This window comes from Athene cunicularia (assembly GCF_003259725.1).
Source record: "Athene cunicularia isolate RWA chromosome 8 unlocalized genomic scaffold, athCun1 chr8_part1, whole genome shotgun sequence".
Taxonomy (NCBI): Eukaryota; Metazoa; Chordata; class Aves; order Strigiformes; family Strigidae; genus Athene; species Athene cunicularia.
This window is the reverse complement of record NW_020799109.1, coordinates 32,220,336-32,241,510: the sequence shown is the minus strand read 5'-3', so window position 1 is coordinate 32,241,510 and position 21,175 is coordinate 32,220,336. Positions and strand designations below refer to the sequence as shown.

At 40.9% G+C, this 21,175-nt stretch overlaps 1 protein-coding gene across 1 annotated transcript in view; it reads right to left on the bottom strand.

Annotated features, from left to right (window-relative positions):
- Positions 1–21,175, bottom strand: part of RGL1 (ral guanine nucleotide dissociation stimulator like 1) — an 82,808-nt gene that overhangs the window by 24,980 nt on the left and 36,653 nt on the right. The window contains exons 3-4 of the mRNA XM_026854027.1: positions 20,251–20,456; positions 9,569–9,646 (exon numbers count right to left, since the gene is read on the bottom strand). Coding sequence (XP_026709828.1) covers positions 9,569–9,646; positions 20,251–20,456 — 284 coding nt within the window. The remainder of the gene's footprint in view (positions 1–9,568; positions 9,647–20,250; positions 20,457–21,175) is intronic.

Sequence of the window (21,175 nt, the reverse complement as noted above, 5' to 3'; positions counted from 1 at the left end):
CAGCAAACGCTTAGGGCCCTGCTGTGTAGTTAGCTGTGAGAGCTTAGCCCTCCAATGACCATATTTTTCTCATCTACAGAAACCTTCCCTCATACCTGTTCCAACAACCCCACTTCACAAAACCCTCGTGCAATAACGGGACCCCATACTCCCACTGATATTCCATGAAGGGCCATGCTCTCAGTAAAAACCTCTGACCACAAGCGTCCAGTCAGACACACTGATGTGTCAGCTCAAAGAACATCTGTACTCTGCTCCTGACAATCGGGCACGAACCCAAAATCCAACCCAGAAAATTCCCTATCAGAGCTGCATACATATACTGGCACCTTTGTTCTGCAAGTAGGGAAACCACAGTAATATCTGGTTAACTCTGCTGCATTCAAAATAAACCAATAGTTAAGAAAAAGTAAAGATAGTTTCTCCCACTCTCCTTGTCTCGTCTTAACTGTATTGTTTTTTCCTCAAAACTCAACTTTTATTCCCATATAGATACCACTTTAGAAGTCCTAGCCAGTTTATTCTGTTGTTTCTTCTGTTTTTTTTCTCTGATATTGTGGCAGCTTAGAATTTCTAATAAGAGTATTTGGAAATCCATCAGTAATACTGTTTGGTTAGGCTTGCTCTCAGGAGAAAGTCTGGAATTACAATTGTACAAAATGTATTTGCAATCAAAAATTAACATGCAAACATGTTCTGGATTTCAGGTTTCATTGCAAACATGAAACACAGATTGTGTAGCTTAGAAGTCTCTCTTCACATCTGAAACTCATTTTGGACCGAATTTTCACAACTCTGCACAGACAAGCTTCCACCACACATGCAACAAGCACAGCCCTAACAGTTTATGTCAATGGTGGCCAGTTTTATCTGGAGCTTCAGGACTATTTTTCTCAGCCAGGACAGGTGTCACACAACAGCCAGTGTTCCACAACCACCACCTCAAAGCTAACAGTGCCAGCTCAGCTCCACATCCCATGACACAAGAAAGGCCACAACAGACAGGTGCGCACAGTGATGCTCCCAAGCTCTCACTGCACCCTCCACTCTCCTCACTTTTAATCGCACTCTCTAGCCCCACACATACCCAGAACACTGTGTCACAGCAGCACTCAGTCACAAATGCCACTGGCCTACGCCCACCGTATTTCCATTTATTTTCCACCACAGGCAGGGGAACACTGTGCCTCACTGCATACCCTAACTGTGTATTTCCTCCTGCTCTGTGCTCCTTTTTTCCCTGTTCACATCACAAACTCACCATCACCTCTACTGACTTCTCCACCAAAAATTAGGCTAGGGATCCTCTTCTTATGAGCATTTATCCATTCAGCAATGATTTGGAAGGAGCCTCTCCACAGGAGTTCTTTTACTAATATTGTTCACATGCTCTTTACAGTAAGCTCAGTTTCCAGAGGCTTGGTTGATGGCTACTTTCATAAACTGAAGAATAAACAAAGTTTAAGACAGACCCAGTATCCCAGAGCACGGTGAAGAGTTCACAGCTGTTACAGACACTGATTTTTGCCAGCAAAATCATTTCAGTCAAAATGGGACATAGGAAAGAGGAAAAAAGATACGCCAGGCCCTACTGACTTCCTATCACCTGTTTAATTGGTGTGTCAGGGAGAGACATTTTCTGAAAGCGGGTTGCAGAATTGCCCATATCTTGCAGTAGCTTTGCATTTGCTGCCCTTGAAAAGAAACTCCCTGTACTCGACAGACCCAAAGACAGATAGAAATGGGGGCCTTCCAAGATCTCAGACAGGAAAGAAACATCACAGACTACATTTTTCATGGCCTGATTATGAGCTAGAATTTTTTCCCTTTCCTGCCTGTAAGAAATTTTTTTTAATGTTTAACTCCTCTTCTGCCAACCGTAGTTTCTGGGCTCTGGACAGCAATGCTTTCAAGTTTCACATCTATCAAAGTCTTCCGATTTCCAGCTTTGCGTGAAGCCCATCTCTGAAGGTTTCAGTAATCAAAATCTACCTGGGTTAGGTGGAAGTAGAGCATCTCATCTGATCCTCTCATTTACAAACTGGAAACACAGAACAACTCATCCAGTCACCCATGAGCTACCACAAAACATGATGAGACTGCAGCAGCTCCAAGTCTAACCTCTCCATTAAGCTGAGCTAGCAGGGCACAGAGGAGGTGGAAAATGAGGCCTTCATATCACATAGCCACAAGTGATTCAATAGCTTACATGGAGATTGTGCATAGTCTTTTCTCAACCGGGAAGACAGCTATAGCTCTGGTCCTGAAGAGGTCTGCGTAGGAATTAGAGATCATTTCTTGCCAAAAAGGCAAAAGCAGTGTTTTCTTTCCCACCGCAATTATTTCTAAAAAACGAGTAGAAGGGAATCTCAACAATTAAGGAGAACCTCAGTAGCAAAAAGACATTAAATGATTGATTTCTTATGAAATTAGACAGAAACATGCACAAAACTATTTGTAATTTGCCAAAGCATGGTTAAGAGCATCGATGGAATAATCTTTACAGAGGGCTATTCGCTCTCCTCCACTGTCCATGCAATAGCTTTCAGGCTTGCCCACACAGACGAAATTAGGCCAGCTATATCTTCTCAGTTTTGTTTGTTACATAACAACATGGGCAGTTAAATTTCGACTTTGAATCAGGGGTAAAATGTATGTAAACTGTAGGCAAAGGTTGATGCAAGCTTCTCACACCCACTCCCCACTGATGACTTCCAGCAAAGGACCTGCTCTTTTGATTTGGGATGAAACAGTTGAATAGCACACAGAGAAACTTTTGCATGTAAAATCACTAAGGGAATAGCTAGACTAGCTGTTCTTTGTTTTAACTGAGATGCCAATCACTATTTTTCTTTGCTCTTCTAATTATTCTTTTTTGCTTGGTTCGGGTTGTTTTCATAACTCTCCCACTCTTCCTTTCCTTATACTGTCCTGTGCTTTACTCTGCTTCTCATGTAACCACACTGGTTTCTGCTGTTTTTTTAGCTTAATTGCCTTTACTGGAATGAATGCTGATTGTTGCTCTCCCAAATGCATCTTAACTGCTTCCCACCACAGACTTCCCAGGCATCAGAAACTTTCAGCCAATTTTCTTCCATTTGTCTCACATTCCTTTGGTGTCTGTTCTCCTGGAGCAAAATATTTCAAGGACCAGTTTTATTCCTGCAGTACTGTAATGGTGCACATTGTTTTCCAGCAGGATCGTTAACTTCAGCAGGAAACAAAAGATAAGCTTTCCTCCATTAGGAAGGTCTAAATGCACAAGAAGCCATGGGACAATGTTTGTTTAGCACTATGAGAAACTCCAAATGCCGCAGTGTTACACTGAAGGTTCTGGTATCTGCTATTGTAATGCAGAAGAGGAGGGTAAACAAGCAAGACATGCCATGTGGTAACTCAATAGTTCCTTAATTTTCTCTATTGGAACTGTTTTACCCAATTGCTGTGGAATGAAACAAGGAGATTTCAGTTTAGCTTCAAGATGCTTTATCTGCGGTTTTCAGTCATGCCACATTGCAAGTGTTAATAACAAATAAACTCCACATTTTGATAATAAAGGAGATGCAGCTAGGAGCTGACATTCAAGACAACAAAAAAAGCCCCAAGTATTCAGATTCATTTCTGTGGCCTGTCATTCATTTGAGGGAGAGCACCACCAACTTACTCTAAATCAGCAAACCAAATCCAGTAGCAGTAGGAAGCCACAACCTTATACTCCAAGAGGAAACTTCAAAGGACTTTTACTGTTACTCCAGCTCATTTAGTATTTTAAAGCCTCAGGACTCAGCCACGGCGGTCCTTGGGACTGCAGAAGAGGAGAGAGTTTGAGGGCTTAAAGCTATTTTACTATTTACTATACAAAAAGCTATTTTGTACTACCTAAACTGTTTCTGCTTCTCATTCTGCTCACCCAACTCCAGTAAGAATCCTCCCTTTTACAGCACTGGGGATGTGAGTACACAACGTAGCCAGGAAAAAAAAGAAAGATCATCAAAATTCCCATTTGAAACCTCATACTGCAGCCAGGAGACCAGTTTTCCAGTTCTACTGCTTTCTCTTTAGTTTCCTTGAGAAATATAACCTAAACTGGGCTTTATAAATGTTCTTAAACTTTCTTTGGTTTCATCAGAAGGAGTGATGTAAATGTAGGGATCAGCACACAGCTCACTGTTTACAGCTCAGTATTTCCTCTCATTGCCTTTGCCCTGGCTGCGGAGTCTCTTACTAGCTACAAATGAAAGAGTTATTTCCATGTACAGAGGGAGATGACATGCTTTCTTCTCTCCCCATTATATTTAACAACATGCCTAAAGGGTATCTCTCAAGAAAACGTACTGATGTTAGACATCTGGAAAGCAAGCAAACAAAAAATCATGGTCCAAGTGCATGGATCACAATGGCAACATCTGCCTCTTGAAAAACCTCTCCTGCAGGCAATCTCAGGTTTGTACTACTATATGTTTGAGCAATGTCTTCAAGTAACTATATTCAGTTAACATTAAACTGATCTTCCCTAAATGCAAACATTGCAGGCCAGCCTGGACCGCCAGGCGGGACATTTTTCTCTGTGTGCTGAACAGGAATCAATCACTTCTGGAAACTTCACTGACAGAAATCTTCAAAACTCGTGGCAACAAGTTTTACTCAGCACCTTTTCTCCATGATGTGCTGCATCAGCTCTCCAGGTCTCTCAAGCCTAGCAAGTTGTCTTGGTGACATGGTCTCGGCACTGTTTTGGACCCTCACGTTACTCAGAGGCATCTCAGTACCCAGTAAAGCTATCGACTTCCAAAAGATATAAGTAGCTATGATATTTTATACTTCAAAGGTTTTATGGTTCTTTCTCTGTCTCAGCCAGCTGCAGCCAGGTCTTTAATGCCTAACTTCTGGGAAAGAAGTATTCTTCTCCTTTAATACATCACCTTTTTAAATTCATGGAGCCTGGGGTTTGGGTATAGTTGTCTGGTAGCAGTGGATTGCCCAGAGATCAAAAGGAACACCACCTTTCAGTAGCAGGAGGGAAATGGGGCACAAGTTATTTCACAGATCATTCTGCATAGAAAACAGCCTCTTAACAGTGAGTTGAAAGTTAACGGAGGAACTTTCCTGCTCCGAATAGAGATCACAGTGACCAGGTCATATCACCAAAAGCATTGTTTCGAACTATCTCATAGGCAATACACACAACCATTTCAGGTGGACTGAAGTTCCCAAACTGCATTAGTTGCTTGGCTTGCTGATCCCCTTCCCAGAGTATGTAGAGATACTTGAGATCTCTTGGACCTGACTATCTTATTTAATTTCCCATAACTCCTGGCTGATATGTAGTCTTCACATCAGACACAAGCAAAAGAAACTATTTCTTTTTGCTATACTTCCTTTTCTCATTTGCGTTTTGTCAGGTTGCACATACCAAACCACACATTTAAACTATACAACCTCACTTAAAAACTAAGATGGAACTGAATTACAGCACAAATTCTCTACAGTTCATGTACTGTGTACTACCATATGGGCCTCTCTAATTCTTAATGCTGCTCATCATGCTGATAATTTTTTATTGTGTCTAATGTATGTATGGTTTTCTCGTGAATTGTCACATCTTTGTGTGTTATATCTACTGTTTTCTCTCTGAAAGTCAACAATAGTCCTAAGCTAAAAAACATGTAGGGAACATAGAGAACTCTGAAGACAACGATGACCTAAGATGAAAAGGCAACTCTGTCACACCTCAATACAAAAGCATGCAGAACTGAGAAACAGCACTAGGCAATCCTGTTTATATGATGCAAGGAGGAGCAAAACGAATTCCTTATTAGGGTAGATAGAGGGTCAAGTAAGTTACTCCTTACAACTCTCTTATCTGACAGTTAAGAGAGGCATGCCATCACATTTCTGGAAACACAGGCTGAAGTCCATCTAACTCCAAAATTTGACTGGAATATCTGATCTTTTCTGGACTTTGAGAACTTTGGAAAACCAGCTACTGAACATGAAAATCTAAGGCAGGTTCTGATACTAAAAAAACCCCAAACCAACAAAAAAACCCTTAGAGTTATGCATGACAGGTTTTTTTAAGTTCACAAAACTTTTAATGGTGTTCAGAGCTTACTCATAGCTCTAAGGTCCAAACTGCCTGTGTACTTTTAATGTTACAAAATTACAATACCTTTGTTTAAACTGTGTATTACTGAATGCAGTTTTAAAGAAAGGGGCAGTAATAATAAAAAACCCCAAAGACATTTTGCATTAGATGTAATTAAGTCAAATCCCTTTTGAAAAATATATTTTTTCTGACCACTCCAGCAGCCAAAAAATGACAAGAATGATGCTTAAGTTACATGGGGAAAATCCCCTTGGCAGAATGGATCCTTAGAAGGCATGTTTCTGAACATAGCTGAAGTGATCTTGGGTCAGTAACAACCACATGTCACTGCAACAAGTGTGAGAAGTAACTGCTGGCTGAGACCCAGAATTTGGAAACACAAGAGTAGGTTTATAGCTCCCACAAGTCTCTCAAGTGAGGCTGTGCCACAAGCACACTCAAGCCCTGGCATGGGACTTGCAGGTTCTGAGATACATAAACACTGAGTGCAATGCTAAAATAACAGTAATTTTTAAAATTATGTACATCATGCATTTTCCTGCTCAAAATATATCATAACGTATTACTACAAGTACAAAAAGGACAAGGAATTTCAACACAGAAAGTAGTAACCTGTGGGCTTACAGTACACCACATACAACACTATTCCTCCCATGGGTACCTAAGACTTTGCAAAAAAACCTCCTTCTTTAATGCTCCATGAGATATTTACAGTCATAAATTCTTATCCTGCAATTGTTTTTAACTTCTGCAGCATTTTTTGTGTGTCAAACCAGTGGAAACTCTTTAAATTGCATCCCCACTTCTAATGTCTCAAACGGATTTTTAAAGCATTGGAACAAGAAGAATCTCTAATGAATGCAGAAGATCTCTGGCCACAGACATTGGGCTTCCCCATGAGGTATTTTTCCCCTGAGGAATACAGAGTTAATGGTAAGAAATAACATGGCTCTAATGCTTCTTCCATTTAGTTCTCCAAGTCATACAAAACTGAGAGCACAATTATATCATGTTCCTGTTTTATGAGAAAAGAGGCCAAATGCAATTATATTGGAATTATCCCGGACAAGAGAAAACCTCAACTACTAGAACTACATGTTTCACAACAGGACTACAAAGCCAACCTCTTTTCCAGACACCATTAATCATATATAAGAGACAAGCAGCCAAAGCAACCGACAGCAATGGAAATTCTTAAGGCAGGAAAGTGAATTCACATTTATACAGGGTCTGTTAAAACACATACACCTGACAAATTACTTCGTGGACAACTTCACTGCTGAGCTTTCTATAAGTAATTCAGTAACAGGTATCAAATTCAGACATGAAAGGTATCTTACGAGGGACAAAGTATCACAATTAGCTCTGTTGACTGTATTAATGAAATTATGTCAGATACACTTAACAGAAGTTGTGCTACCACAGGAATAGGACCACAGACTCCAGCCATTTGTACAATATGCATACAACAATAAAACCAACACGCTCCTACTAAATACTATCTCACTTGCATGCTCACCTCTAGGTGTAAAAAAAATTGATGCATTCTGCCCAAAACCCGACTGATTGACTAATGTCAATCCTTCCAATCCTTCTCTCTCCATCTCATAATCAATCTCCTTTGGGTCCATGACACAGCAGTTGGGGGACTAATCCCAACATGATTTACACTGGTGAAATTATTCTCCTCATCCCCAGTAAAAAATGCTTAATCTATTTGGCAGGAAGGGTACTGCTTTAGCTCATATTCTGTGCCTGGACTGACTGCGAAAGGGGAAAGTCAAATGGTTTGCCCAAAGCTGGGAGAGACCCTGCAGCTCGTTTTGGATGGGAGTGTGGGAACCTGCTGCCTGCCTACTACTGCCTCTACCCATTACAGAACACTGCCTTCTTGGTGCTTGTGATGAATTTTTAACTACCAGCTGTTCTTTGATGAGTTCTCATGGCAAAACAGGAGGAAAATACTGATAGCTCTCTGTCACAGCAGCCAGGACAAAAAAAAAAAAAAAAAAATCAGAGAATTGAGCTCCCATGTTGAGTCTCATGGGGCAAGAGGAACAGCCCAAATCATTAGAGCTTCTAGCTTGCGGTCCTTGCTAAGTGCTAAAAAAAAATAAACTAACAAATGATAACATTTGTTTCTAACTAAAGCCTTGGAGAGTCCCGTGTCATTTACAGACATTAATTAAGCTCTACATCTCTTCTTGTCAGAGACAGCTACCGAAATGCTCACAGACAAGGAGCTTTTACCAATTTATCTCTGGTGGTTACGCTGCATGAGAGACGGAAGGCAAAGCGACCTCACTGTCCAACCAATCCATTCAGACAACGGAGGACAGGAAGGTCTTCAGTATGTTAATGGCACATTTCTGGACTGGGGATGTTTGAACCCTTTGAAGACAGACTCAAAACCCCCCTAATCCCAACACACAAGCCAACAGAAAAGCATGGAGGTAAGCAGCGGGAAGACCATGCTCGGTATTGTAGAATAGAATTGAATCGACAGTCTGCCTGAATCTCGGGAATTAAAACAGTGCAGCGTATTTCTCAGTCTTGATTGGACTGTGTGATACGTGGACATGATAGAAGAGTTCAACATTTTTCTTCCACCTCAAAACAAAAGGAAGCTAAAGGCTTCTTCTTCAGTTATGCCTTGAGAAGTCAGTGCACTGATAAAAAAAATTAAGGTCTTCTTAACTGGTGGAAGCTGAGACATTCATAGAAAAACAATCCTCAGTAACGCTGACAAGAATAGAGCATCTTCATACCATAATCAAATATAACGTTGCAGCTACTCTTCACTGCCACAATGCATGCAAACCACAGATCAGACCGCTGTCAAAGAACAAATGCTGATGACCTAAGGCACATTTTACACCCGACGTCTACAGATAAAATGCACTTTCATATGGTGCTAGGAGGATAAGCAAACGCCTTTTTTACCCCTTTAACTGCACTTCAAAACACCTTTGCTCTTTTTCTTGCAAATGCGGATGATTTCGGAATTTAAATCTCACTCGAAAAGCAACACTGTAAATCACAGGGGCACTAGTGGCAAAGATACACGCATACACACGCTGCCTGAAACAACCCCAGCTTCGGTCTGCAGACACTGCTCTTATGCACAATGCAATCAGTCACAAGCCATAACCATTTACCACCAGAGGTAAAGCAGGGGAAGCAAACACTCCTCCTCTGTTTAATCAACTAACTGTTGGCCTAGATGTGTTCATCTCAGGTTGAATTCTGAGACAATTTCCCTGACAGAAAGATCTCTGCGTTATATGGCTGGATATCTGACCAGACTGTTGATATTTGGCCTTTACACAAGCCTCTTTAAGCAAGCAAACAGCGCGTGTGCAACTTCAAAGGAAACAACAGCTATGCTGCCCACAGCCTCCCCCAGTACCGAATCCTGACTGGGGCTTGCTGTGCAAAAGAACAGTGAAGAAACACACTTACGTCCCCAGTACTGGTTTGGATTCAGAGGAATCCTGGCTTACATCTTCTTCACAGCCTGAGGGCTCTGCGTTTCCGCACCTGAAAAAAATGAAACGGCTCTTTAGAGGAACTCCTACTGAATAAAAGCAAAATCCTAAATAGCATAATTCATATACAAGTCTCATCAACAACTAAAAAGCTCAAACTACAAATACGGAATCTAACACTTGGGCAAAATTAAGGAGCTTGAAGATTATTTCACTTAGGAGGAAAAAAGTCCTCAAGAGACAGACAGATTCTTCCAACCGAATTTGTTCCCTTACGTCAAGCAGCCTGCACACAGGAGGAATCAACCAAAACATTTCCTTTGCTCACAGCTCCAAGACCCCTTCTGCCCATTTGCACTCCATCCTTTCCCAGAGCAAGATTCCAGGGCGCAATGAGGCTGCAACACAACCACTTCCTCCAACGCAGCTTCTCTTTCTCTAGTAGTTGCCATTTCTTCTAACTCCAAGAGTGATTTCCCACAAAGGTTTCGAGGTGACAAGTGCCCACTTGTGCCAAAACTACTGACACGGTTGTCACGAGTGGGAAGGGCCCACGGCACTGTGAAAATTACCACTGGGAAAGAGGAAACCACGGGCACCACTCCAAAAGTGCAAAGCAAAATCTCTCACCTACACAGGCAGCGCATGTGCCTTGAAGGCAGGATTATGCCCTTCATTTGCAATGGCAGTGCCCACTCTTGCAGATATACAGCTCCATAACGGAGTTCATGGTTCCTTACAGCCAGCTTTAATGAAGGCGGACAATTACGCACAGTCCAGAATAAGGCAAGCTGATTTTACACATTCTGTGCCCAACTAATGGTGTCAGGCACCTGAAATTAATCTGAACAGTCAGAGGAGAGTAAGGGCATCTTTAAGTGCTTCTGCTACAACATCCCAGTAACATCAGAGAGAGAACATGTAGCGGGCTGCCAGTTTCTGTCCAGGAGGTTCATGGCAGAACTCTTAACAAAGTCATCCAAAATGTTTCAAAGGACAAAAAGAAGAGGTGGAAGTATCAGTCTAAGGCTTCACACGCAAGAATCCCAGGTCTGTACAGAAAGTCAACATGTAACTGAATTCAAACTTGCTCTCACCAGATCTGGTTGTAAATAAAAGTTTTTTGCACCACCACCTACCACCCTCATATTGATATTCTACCCTACCATGGTTCACAATCTTAGAACTCCACAATACTTTACAATAATGAACTTAAGTTTCAACAATCTTAGGACAAGGGATTAATGCGGGACAATTCCATGGTGGATGGGGAATCTGAGGCAGAGAGAGATCACCAGTTTGCATACATTCCACTGCACCACAAAGTAAACCCAAACCAATTAAGGTAAACAAGTAATCCCTCTGATAGGAGCAGCATAGCCACAGTCATGAGGTCATCTTGGGCTTACTTAGCCTTGAGAATACTGCGCTAAAACCACTTGAATTACCTGACACAGCTCATTTAAAACCAGATCTTGCCTCTCCAACTAAACTGCAGGTAGACATAACAAAAAATTATCTGCTTCAGTTGTTACCATATATCTGTGACAAAGCTGAGAACAAATCACAACTGCTTGACTCCAATAGCTTAGTCTGACCAATACATTGTCTCTTGTTCAACCTAAATTCCCACATTAGTGGTGAAGACTTGAGAAATCTCAGGATTTTATCTGTTCAGAAAAAAAAGGCATAACGCATGCATAGAAACTTGTGAACTTATGTTTTAAAGGGCCCAGATCCCCAGTTAGTCTGAAACAGTCATTCTGTTCCTGTAAGACAGCAGAAGTATGAGTGCAGGTTTTAAGGACTTAACAGAAAGGGTCCTTAGAGGTACATACAGTATGACTCATTTTGCCATTGCCATTTCACAGAGTTAATCCAAACATCTACAGAAAAAATATTCTTAGCTAAACTGACAGTGGGATAGGAATCCGCTTCCAAACATGCTGAATAACACCTCGATCCCTCAGTGGTCACAGTGAATCACAACACAAGCATTCACAGAGGAACCACCACTGCTTGGCACAAGAATGGCTATCGATCTTACTCTGAAATTTTTTTGGTGCATCAATGGCCTCTGTGCTTTCTCCTATATTCTCCCAAGCAATTTCTCACCCTGCCGGTACTTCTTTTTTATTGGAATTGGCACTACCAAAGCTGTAAATTTTAGTAGATACCTTCTTTCCGACTCTTGGCTATGCCCAGATTCATCACTTAATCCTACCTGGCCTCTCTCAGCTCTCAGTCATACCCTAAACACTCATTAATAGCACTTGCAATTCAAAGTGCATGCAATTAACTATTGGAGATACTTCCCACTGCTTTACTGCAAGGGTGGAATGAATACAGGTGAAGAGCCTTAAGAACAATGCTTCCAACTCTTTGCTGAGCTTAAGTGTAAAGTTGAGCCTAATTTCATTAAATTTAATTCTATTGGTTTCAATATTTGCTCTTGCAGACCTGTAGATTGTCCTGCATTTCCAAACATTATGACACTGGGTAACATAACATTTTACCAAGAAGATACAGAAAGAGCATAAGAGGGATATTTAGATAACTGTGCTGATGCCTCCTCAGTAGAGATTGCCTGGGACAGAATTGAGACATGCTGCTGACAGAACCTACATTACATGCTATGATGGCTGCCCCTGTCCTGTTGCTGGAGCGATTTCACTCTCCACTGCCATCTGCTAGATAAGATTTCATTTTCCAAAACTTGCCATTAATTCTCAGAGCAAAATTTATTGAGGTGACCCAGTGTCATTGTCCCAGTGTTGTATGAAATATAAAATATGTATTTGCAGAACATTCGGCATTTGCATTTAAATCCCACTAGAGAGATACAAGCTGATTCTTATAACATAAATGTGTAACAGTAATAAAGAGCAGGCAAATTTTCTGTACAAAATTGGATAAGAATATAACACTTTGTTATATTGCCAGATGTAAACCTCCGCCTATCTTTCAAAGCAAGAGCTCTGCATGAACAACAGGTCATTAAATATGGGTCAGGAGGAGTTAATGATACATCTGATGTAAAGAACAGTGTTTCTGCAGGCTTCCACTGCTCTGTTCTCACCAGCTCCTGGACAAAGAGCCATTCACTACCCAGCCTTGTATGAATGCTTTGCATACAAAAAGAGACACGAGAAACAAAAGGATCCTGTAGCCCATAGAACTTTTCAGCCTTGCTTGGCGTTTGGGAAGTTATAAACTGCACTCAAGGGGACTGACTAAGCAAATGAGACCAGAAGGTAATGGATGGTACTGATTATTTAAATACTGGAAAATAGAGTAGAAAATGCACCCCTGCATATCTGTTAATAATGGAAGGAAATAAGAGGGAGGAAAATACTCTCAATAACTCAGAAATAATAAGGAAAGGTGGTTCTCTGCAAAAGCCCCAAACAAATCCCTAAAGAAGGCTTGTAAGCATTGAAAACAAGCAACTTGGAAGCACAGACACTCAGTAAGAAGAAATAATAAGGAAAGGTGGTTCTCTGCAAAAGCCCCAAACAAATCCCTAAATAAGGCTTGTAAGCATTGAAACAAGCAACTTGGAAGCACAGACACTCAATAAGAACCATAAGGAGTTCTGAATTACACACACCTAGAATCATGGCAATGAAATTGCTTCTGTAGTTATGTAGACAAACCACCTGGTATAGAGGAAAACAACAAAGGAAAGAATAGATGCTACAGCAACAACAGTGAGCCAAATGCCATATAAAGCTGCTGTCCCAGAACATGTGGCTCTGCTACCGAAGGACCCATTCCTTCAACGTCCCCTCTCTACCCCCATTTTCCTCTCCATTTACCCCCTATCAAGCCATTCTCCAGCAAAAGGCATGAACTGAAAATGTAAAACTAACTTGCTATTTACAGTCATTATCAGCTCTAGCTCTCCCATCCAACAGTATCAATTCCCTTCTCTGGACTCCTCGAGATTGGGACCAGTTGCTGCTTTCTATGCAAGTGTTCCGAGCGCAGCACAGCCCCATTTTTAAGTGCCATTGCAAGGAACGTGATTACCAGGACAAAATAAAATATGTAAGAGAGGAAATTGGCCTGCTTCTGCTCTCATCTGGACAGATAAACATCTTTGGCTTCCATCACACTTGTGAGCAGTTAATTCCACAGTGCACCTAGCGACACTGGGGATACCAAAGGATCTCCAAGGAGGCACCATGCTGTATCTCACACCAGGGGCAGAAGGAGCTGGTCTCTTCTTCCTCTCTCCAGGCACTTCCATCCAGCATTTTCACATCAAAATGCCAACAAGATTTTTTTCTTTTAAATCTCACTACCCACTTCTACCAAACAAAGAGAAAATATCACAACATACAGTGTTAAAGACTTGGCAGGTTTTCAAAGCTGTCTGCTCCATTTAGATGCCAAACTTCCATGAATAGTAAAGGGATATGGATGTCCAATTACTCTTAAATAGCTTTGAAGAGACAAGTCATCCCCCTCACTTTTCAACATAACAGCTTATTCCCAAGATTTTGTTTAGTTTAACTTCTACTCTATGTTAAAAGAAAACCTTTATAGGCTAAATCCAGTCAAAAGAACAAACAGGGCTCCAGTCTCAATTTTAATAAAAATCAAAAGCTTAATTTGAAGTTGGGGGGAAGAACACCTTTATTCACAATCTCCAAGAAGTGTTAAAAGTTACTCAGAGAGCAAACAGCACATCTCTGATATTACTGAAAACAGAAGTTATCAAAAGTCCCAATTTAAAGTCCATTACAATAAGTAGCACGGCACTAAAAATCCGCTAAGTATCTTCTGACTGAACCACAGAGAACTACATCGGTCTTAAAATATTCTGAATTGTACATTAACAATTTAAACCTTTTCACATGCCTTGTTTGATACCTTCTGTAAGCCCACTCACTGCACTAGATGACAGGGCAGAAACCACCTTTGGGCGTGTTCCTCTCTGCCCCGCTGGTTTGGGTGTTGCTGTGACGACACCACCAGCAAGGGCTGTGGGAGTCAAAAACACTGCAAGGCCTAGTGCTGTGAAACCATGCAATTCCTGCTGTGACATAACCAAAGCCATGGGTGTTTGGAGGATTTCCTCTGGCTTCCCCACATCACGTGAAGAGGAGCAAAGGCAGTGTAAGCACACCCATCCATTTGACATCCTGCCACACCGCAAAAGAGAAACTACCAACTCCTCCACAGCCATGTGGGAAACGAAGATTACAGTGTGCAGCCCAGAAAGGCCTCCTCGGAACTACTGATGGCCGCAGAGCTCACATGTTCACAGGGCAGATCACAGCTTATTTTAACACAGTAAGGTCCAAGCAAGGAAAAAGGTTTTGCCCAGATGAGTTCACCACACCTCACCACAATGTGAACTGATTTAACAAAAGCACACATTATTCCAAATTATTCACACCTATAAAAAGTTCTTTTTTTTTCCTGCCCTAACACTTCAGCTTCTCTTGAGTACATACAGCATCTGCTTTTCTACTTGCCTCTGTCACTCAGGGAAAAGCATCTCACCTTTTTTGGATGGAATAAATGTTTCACGTCCCAAATTTAGTTAATGCTTACACTGCTTGGACAGGATACTCTGGAGACCACATCAACTGACCAACAGGTATCCCCCCACACTTAGACTACAATACATCCAGATTTCCAAGGACACTTTTCCAGAGTCCAGGACTCTCTTTGTCTAATCTGCATTTGTGTATGCATACATCAGGCAGTTCTGCAGCACTCACAGTGAAGGGTGTATCCAAAGCAAATCCAACAGAAACTGAATACACTGGGGGCAACCCAGCTTCCACACACAGGAATTTTGAAGCAAGCTTGTCAATGTGTACTTTCCCACAAAAAAGTGTGTCCTACAACTGGAAGATGCAGATGCTGTTTCCTCCTACTCTATGTCAAGGGCTTCTCATCTCTACAAAGATAAAAGGGCCTTTTTTGATCTGACCACATCACTGTTCTCCCTTGGACCAAACAAGAGCTCAGCATGGCCATTCACAATTGTTCCCTTACTCTACGATCCTGCTCTATCACCAGGAATAAGAAACAGGGCTCTTCACATGAAACTAAAATTGACAACCAATGACAAAATCTTACTGCTTTTTTAAGAGTGCCCTTTTCATTACTTTTTTACTTCACTGGAAAACAAAATACAAGTACTTATACAACACAGATTATGCACTGACACCTACTTTAGTCTCTGTTGAGCAACAAGAAAGTTGAAAAATGCACTCTCTTTGCTACTTATTCTACATCAATGAAAACTAAGATGGGTAATTGAAATTACTATCCATTTATCTTATTACTATTCATTTATTTTATTTTTCCTTATAACATCTGCTTTTCTTCACAAGTCCGTACTACACATCTGCATGTAAATCATTCTAACTTTTATAGCTTAAATTTCATCTATGTTTTGTCCCAAGCCATCGAATTCTAGATTATCCATGACATTAAAAAAGCCAAGAGAAACATCATGGATTCTTAAGCACTACACTCCTCAGATTTGTGAGAGGGGAAGAAAGGGGTGACCTCCTAGGATTTCCTGTGGATTCTATCATTTATTATAAAAGGATGAGGATAATGTTGACAACATGCCCTTCCTCTGGAGGAGACATTATAACTTGCTCTGAGAGGTACACAAGCCAGCAAGATCATAATTGGGCTCAGAAAAGAAAGTTCTGTTCTATGGAGAATTTCCCTCTGTGCTTTCTTGCCCTCTTCTGACATTTTCACCTCTTTAAAGGAGCATCAGAGGAGGGGAGCAGGGCTGACTAGTCACGTACACTCCTGCTTGCTGCTGCTCTAAACAACCTGACTATTCAAATTTACCCGAGACACTGTTATAAATATTATTTAGGCTATTTTTTTGAAGTAAAGCTGCAGTATCTGAAATTCCTTTATTCTCCCTTCCTGTCCTCAAAGCCAACCACAGAAGGATGTCACTCCCTAAAGCAGGGCTTCTCCCATGCCAACATGTTACCAAAACCCAATGGGACAGGAACTCACTTTCATCAAGACCACAAGAACACAGCAGTGCACAAATCTGGTGCAAGATCACTCCCCTCAGTCAGCAGCAAACAATGCAGCAGTGAATAACAAGCACACGATCTTTAGAAGAGGACACCTATTTTCCTGTTCATTCCTGCCTGAATGCTCAAATGAAATCCCTTATAAACTGGCTAGATGCATATTTCAGAGCTGTTAGTCCTGTCTGCTCAATTTCTTTTCCAATCAAGGCTGGTTTTCTCTCCTCTGATACTTACAAGTTTTTCTTGCATTTTCTCAGGAGTGTAAGACTTGCACTTTTGTGCTGCGATCCAATTGTAATATTACAGATGTAATTCCCAGATATGGAAATATTAAGAACTTAATTGCAGAGGTAGCTGAGCTAAATTGCACTAGCTGTACAATTTACAGAAACCTTTACTGCATGGAGCTGACATTTTCACAGGATCCCTAAGAGTTTATGTGTCTTATGACCAATGATTCTCAGAGAATGAGTATTTCCTCAGGCTCTTTTTTTTAATCCTGTCATTAATACCTACATTAAAGAAGACAATACAGAAGCAGAAACTAAAGCCCATGATGAACTTCATAAAGATGCTGAGTTCTTCCCCCTCTCAAACTCCTGATCTTTGAGTATCTGATTTTACAACTTCAACGTTTCACTAATTTTGTACATTTCTAGTTCTAGGATGCTATGATTCTTTTTGCTAGGGGAAAATACAGGAAGAAAACACAGCCATTTAGCTAGAGGGCTCTAAAAACTTCAGTGCAAAAGCAAGATTCCCAAAAGACTTTTTCATCATCCTTATTAACAGTGCAGCCTAACAGAGTTTGAACATTTTCATGGCTAGTGATGAAACACCACAAAACAATCAAAACTGTAACAAGGCTAACTGACTGTAAGATGGTCTGCTGTTGCAATGGATTACACCCTTTGGCCCCAACCTCAAGTTTAAAATGCTTTAGTTATCAATTACACAGAGATTTAATTATTTCAGTAGTCACTGAAGGCATGAGTTGACAATTCTGGAGAGCTATGTCCCCTGTTAAGTGCCACGAGCAGAGAAGCTGCAGCTGAACGTGCATTCCCTTGCCTCAGCGCATCCAAGACCTCCAGCAGCACCCACAGCTCAACTTCTTGAGCAACACCACCTGGAGCACCCACTGAATCCAGCCAGGTAAGAAGACCAAGATCCACACACTTGCACATGAAATAATGACCTGTCCCACACAAAGGTCATACACGCAAAGTCCTTTACACAGAAGAACACAGGAGGACAAGAGCCCAACAGCTACAATACTGCTTTCCTCATCCTGCCCAGGGGCTTTGCACGGACCGAAGAGCCAGTCCAACACCAAGGACACAAGGCAGCCTCCCAGCGCCAAGAACTTTTCTCCAAAAACATCACTTCGGTGATCATCCAGCTTAACAAATTTGATAGCAGATTTTAAACTTTTTTGTCAGATACACGGGATCTTTTATAATTATACAAATTAAATAAACACAATATATGAATGCACGATAGCCTTCTGCCTCCTGAGGACAGCAAAAACCAACCAGGTATGGACATGTAAAAATATGAACCTGTGAAAACCCAGGTCAAATTCCAAAACTGTCACTGTGAGTGAAACCCTGTCTCTCTTTGTCTCAGTATGCTCCTCCTAAGTATCTGCATCATAGCCTATTCATGTCACTGTTTATCATCTGTTGACAGTAGAGTCTCTTCAGGGTGGGGGCTGTTGCAACAATTCTAGGCACGTTTGTACAGCAATGTATAAAATGGTCACAGTCTCAGGTGGGACATTTATTTGCATTAGTGAAGTACCTCAGTAAAAGAGAAAGAAGAACGGAAACTACTGTTGAACTGTGTGGGTAATGCACATAAAGATGTTTTCTAGGCATTTACACAGGATATATGAATGTACTTTAAGACAAAAAAAGTTGTCTTAAGACAACTTGAGAGCCTTTCATTGAAAGATGAGGCATGTATCTTCAGGTTTAGAACCACCTTTGACTGATTCACAGTATTTGAGCTACTCACAACTTCTCACTGATTACAAAAATAAAATTTCCCCAGATATATAATGTCAGTTAACTCATAAGAACCCCACAAGAGCAGTCTGACAACCCACAAACACAAAGCAACAAAAATTTATTGATTCCAATTTTTTCTGTTAAAAATGTATCTTTTATAAAATTAAGTAAAATAAATCATACATGAAATATTACTGGCTAAAAGGGACAATCTATATGCACACAACTATTGGCTCCTCTGATAAATCTGTGCCTCTTTGGCAATTTACAGGCTTAGGAAGCAAGACTCTCTCATGACACACTCTCACTTGGCAAGTCAGCTTCTCTTTAAAGTTACTAGCACCCCCACAAACTTGCTGTCCTTTTGTCTTTTATTCTTCAAAGATACCTGTGCCCAAAACACAGAATCCAAAACAGAGGGTATAGGAAGAATTACCCATTCAAAAGAAAGAATTCCTCAGCAGTTTTACATTCTTGTAGACATGCACTGTCAATTTGTATTGCTCCCCGTGCTCTATGTCAGAATTAGTACAGACTGAGAGGTAAAGCTCACAGTAGTAAATCTAACTGTACGGTCTGCTCCCCAGGGTGGCTGCTCTTTCCTCGTCTGACTTCTTACCTGGCTGCAAAGTTACTGCACTTGAGCAACCACAGCTGTTATCACAATCACAGCAGGACTGGCAGTTAGGCATTTCAACATCACTATTAATTGAGCAACATGACATCCCTACAAAGCAAGCAGGATCACACTCCTTTCCTGATACAAAAGAAAAGCACAGATGGCTTATCCATGCCTTGTTCCTTACCTACCTAAGTGGGAGAGCCAAAATTAAAAGCTAGGAGTTCTTACGCTACTCCTCTGTTCTGATTACTATAGGCCAGAACAACTGATTCTGTACATCACTTGATTTTGAAAATGCAATAAATATTCTCCTCCCAAAATAAGATCATCTCCGATCTAATCATATCCCAATTAAATTCAGTGTGAGAATACTTATGTTGTGGGTTCTAAGCATTTATACAGATAGAGTGGATGTGATTTAACAGTCTTAACCTAAGCTATTCTTAGAACATCATCCAGTTCTTCTGCTGTCTGCAAATACTTATGACTGCATGTTCACGTGAAGTACTAGAAGGGGACAGTGAATTCTTTCTTATATTTCTACAATACCTGGCTCAGATCAGCAGCCCCCAAACAGGAGAGTGTAGGTCCAAAAATATCAGTATCCAGAAATACATACTAATCTCTTCTAGGTATGACTTTGCAGCCCATGCTTTTTTTTTTTTTTTTTTTTTTTTTTTTTTTTTTGAGGCATGGGTAGAGGGAAGCTGTACTAATTTTCTTGTGTTGGTCCTAGTTTGGCTCCTTAGCAGTCAGACATGGCACACTTTTGCTGCCTGATGACTATGCATTAATGACAGCTGGGATGTGGGCAGCATGCATTTACACATTTTATCTTTATGCTGAAATTCGGAGTTTTGCAGTACTCTTGACATCTGTCCATTGGGTTATTAAGTCCATGTCCTCTAAAAGTAATGGAACAAATTGCTGAGCACATCCCCCTATCATGTAAATGATGGCTCAGTTCCCATTATATACTGGCTCTTACCTGTCAAGAATTTCCAGTACTTCCTTAGTAGAAGCAAAGGCACGGTAGGTAGACAGAAATATACTGGTGTAGGTGAAATCATTATCCCCAAAAGCTGTCAGAAGGTTCTCCACAAGTTTCTCTAGAGTCCCAGCTTTTATTGTTCGGATTTTGCATGTTTCATACTGGCTGACAGTATGTTCTGGAGGTAACTCGTCCCCTTCAGCCTACAAAGTTGAAACAAAACAATCACAAAAATCAGACAGAAGCCAGATCCCTGACATAGCTTTCACAATGAAACAGAGATTAAATTCCATCTTTTCACATCAATACTCCATCTTTAGTTACTACCTGATTTTGTCACTTTTGGCTAAATGAACACCAAATGCCGTATCAAATAGCAGAGGTTTCCAGTAAGTTTATCTTGAAGATACTTCTACGCTCCACACAATCTTTTACAGTTCAACTGCTATTAAATTAGCTTATGATCCCATCATATGTTATCATCTAAAAGAAAATCCATTATCCCACAAATAATAATATTACTGGAAGGAACAATAGTGGTAACTCAGTGCCCCATTAACTTCTGAATAAACATGAAAACTGACCACAACTTTGGCATCAGCACTTGTGATTCCCTTTCTGAAAATACCAACTTTGGGTTGACACACAGAACCCAAGGTCATGAACACATCTGGATGTGAAACATTTCATGATACTTTTGCAAGGAGGGTGCCAGCATCATCTTGCAAACACCATTACAACATTTCCATTTTCTCTTACAGTTTTTGTTTGGCACAATATTTGTCAACAAATTTAGGGTTTGGTGTTGGGGGGAGGGGCTTAGACAGCATTTGGTTTTAATGCTTACAGACTGCTTTAAGTCTGAAATAACTAGAAACATTCCCTTCAATTCCGTCGTTATTTAGAGGATGGTTCAGAAAAT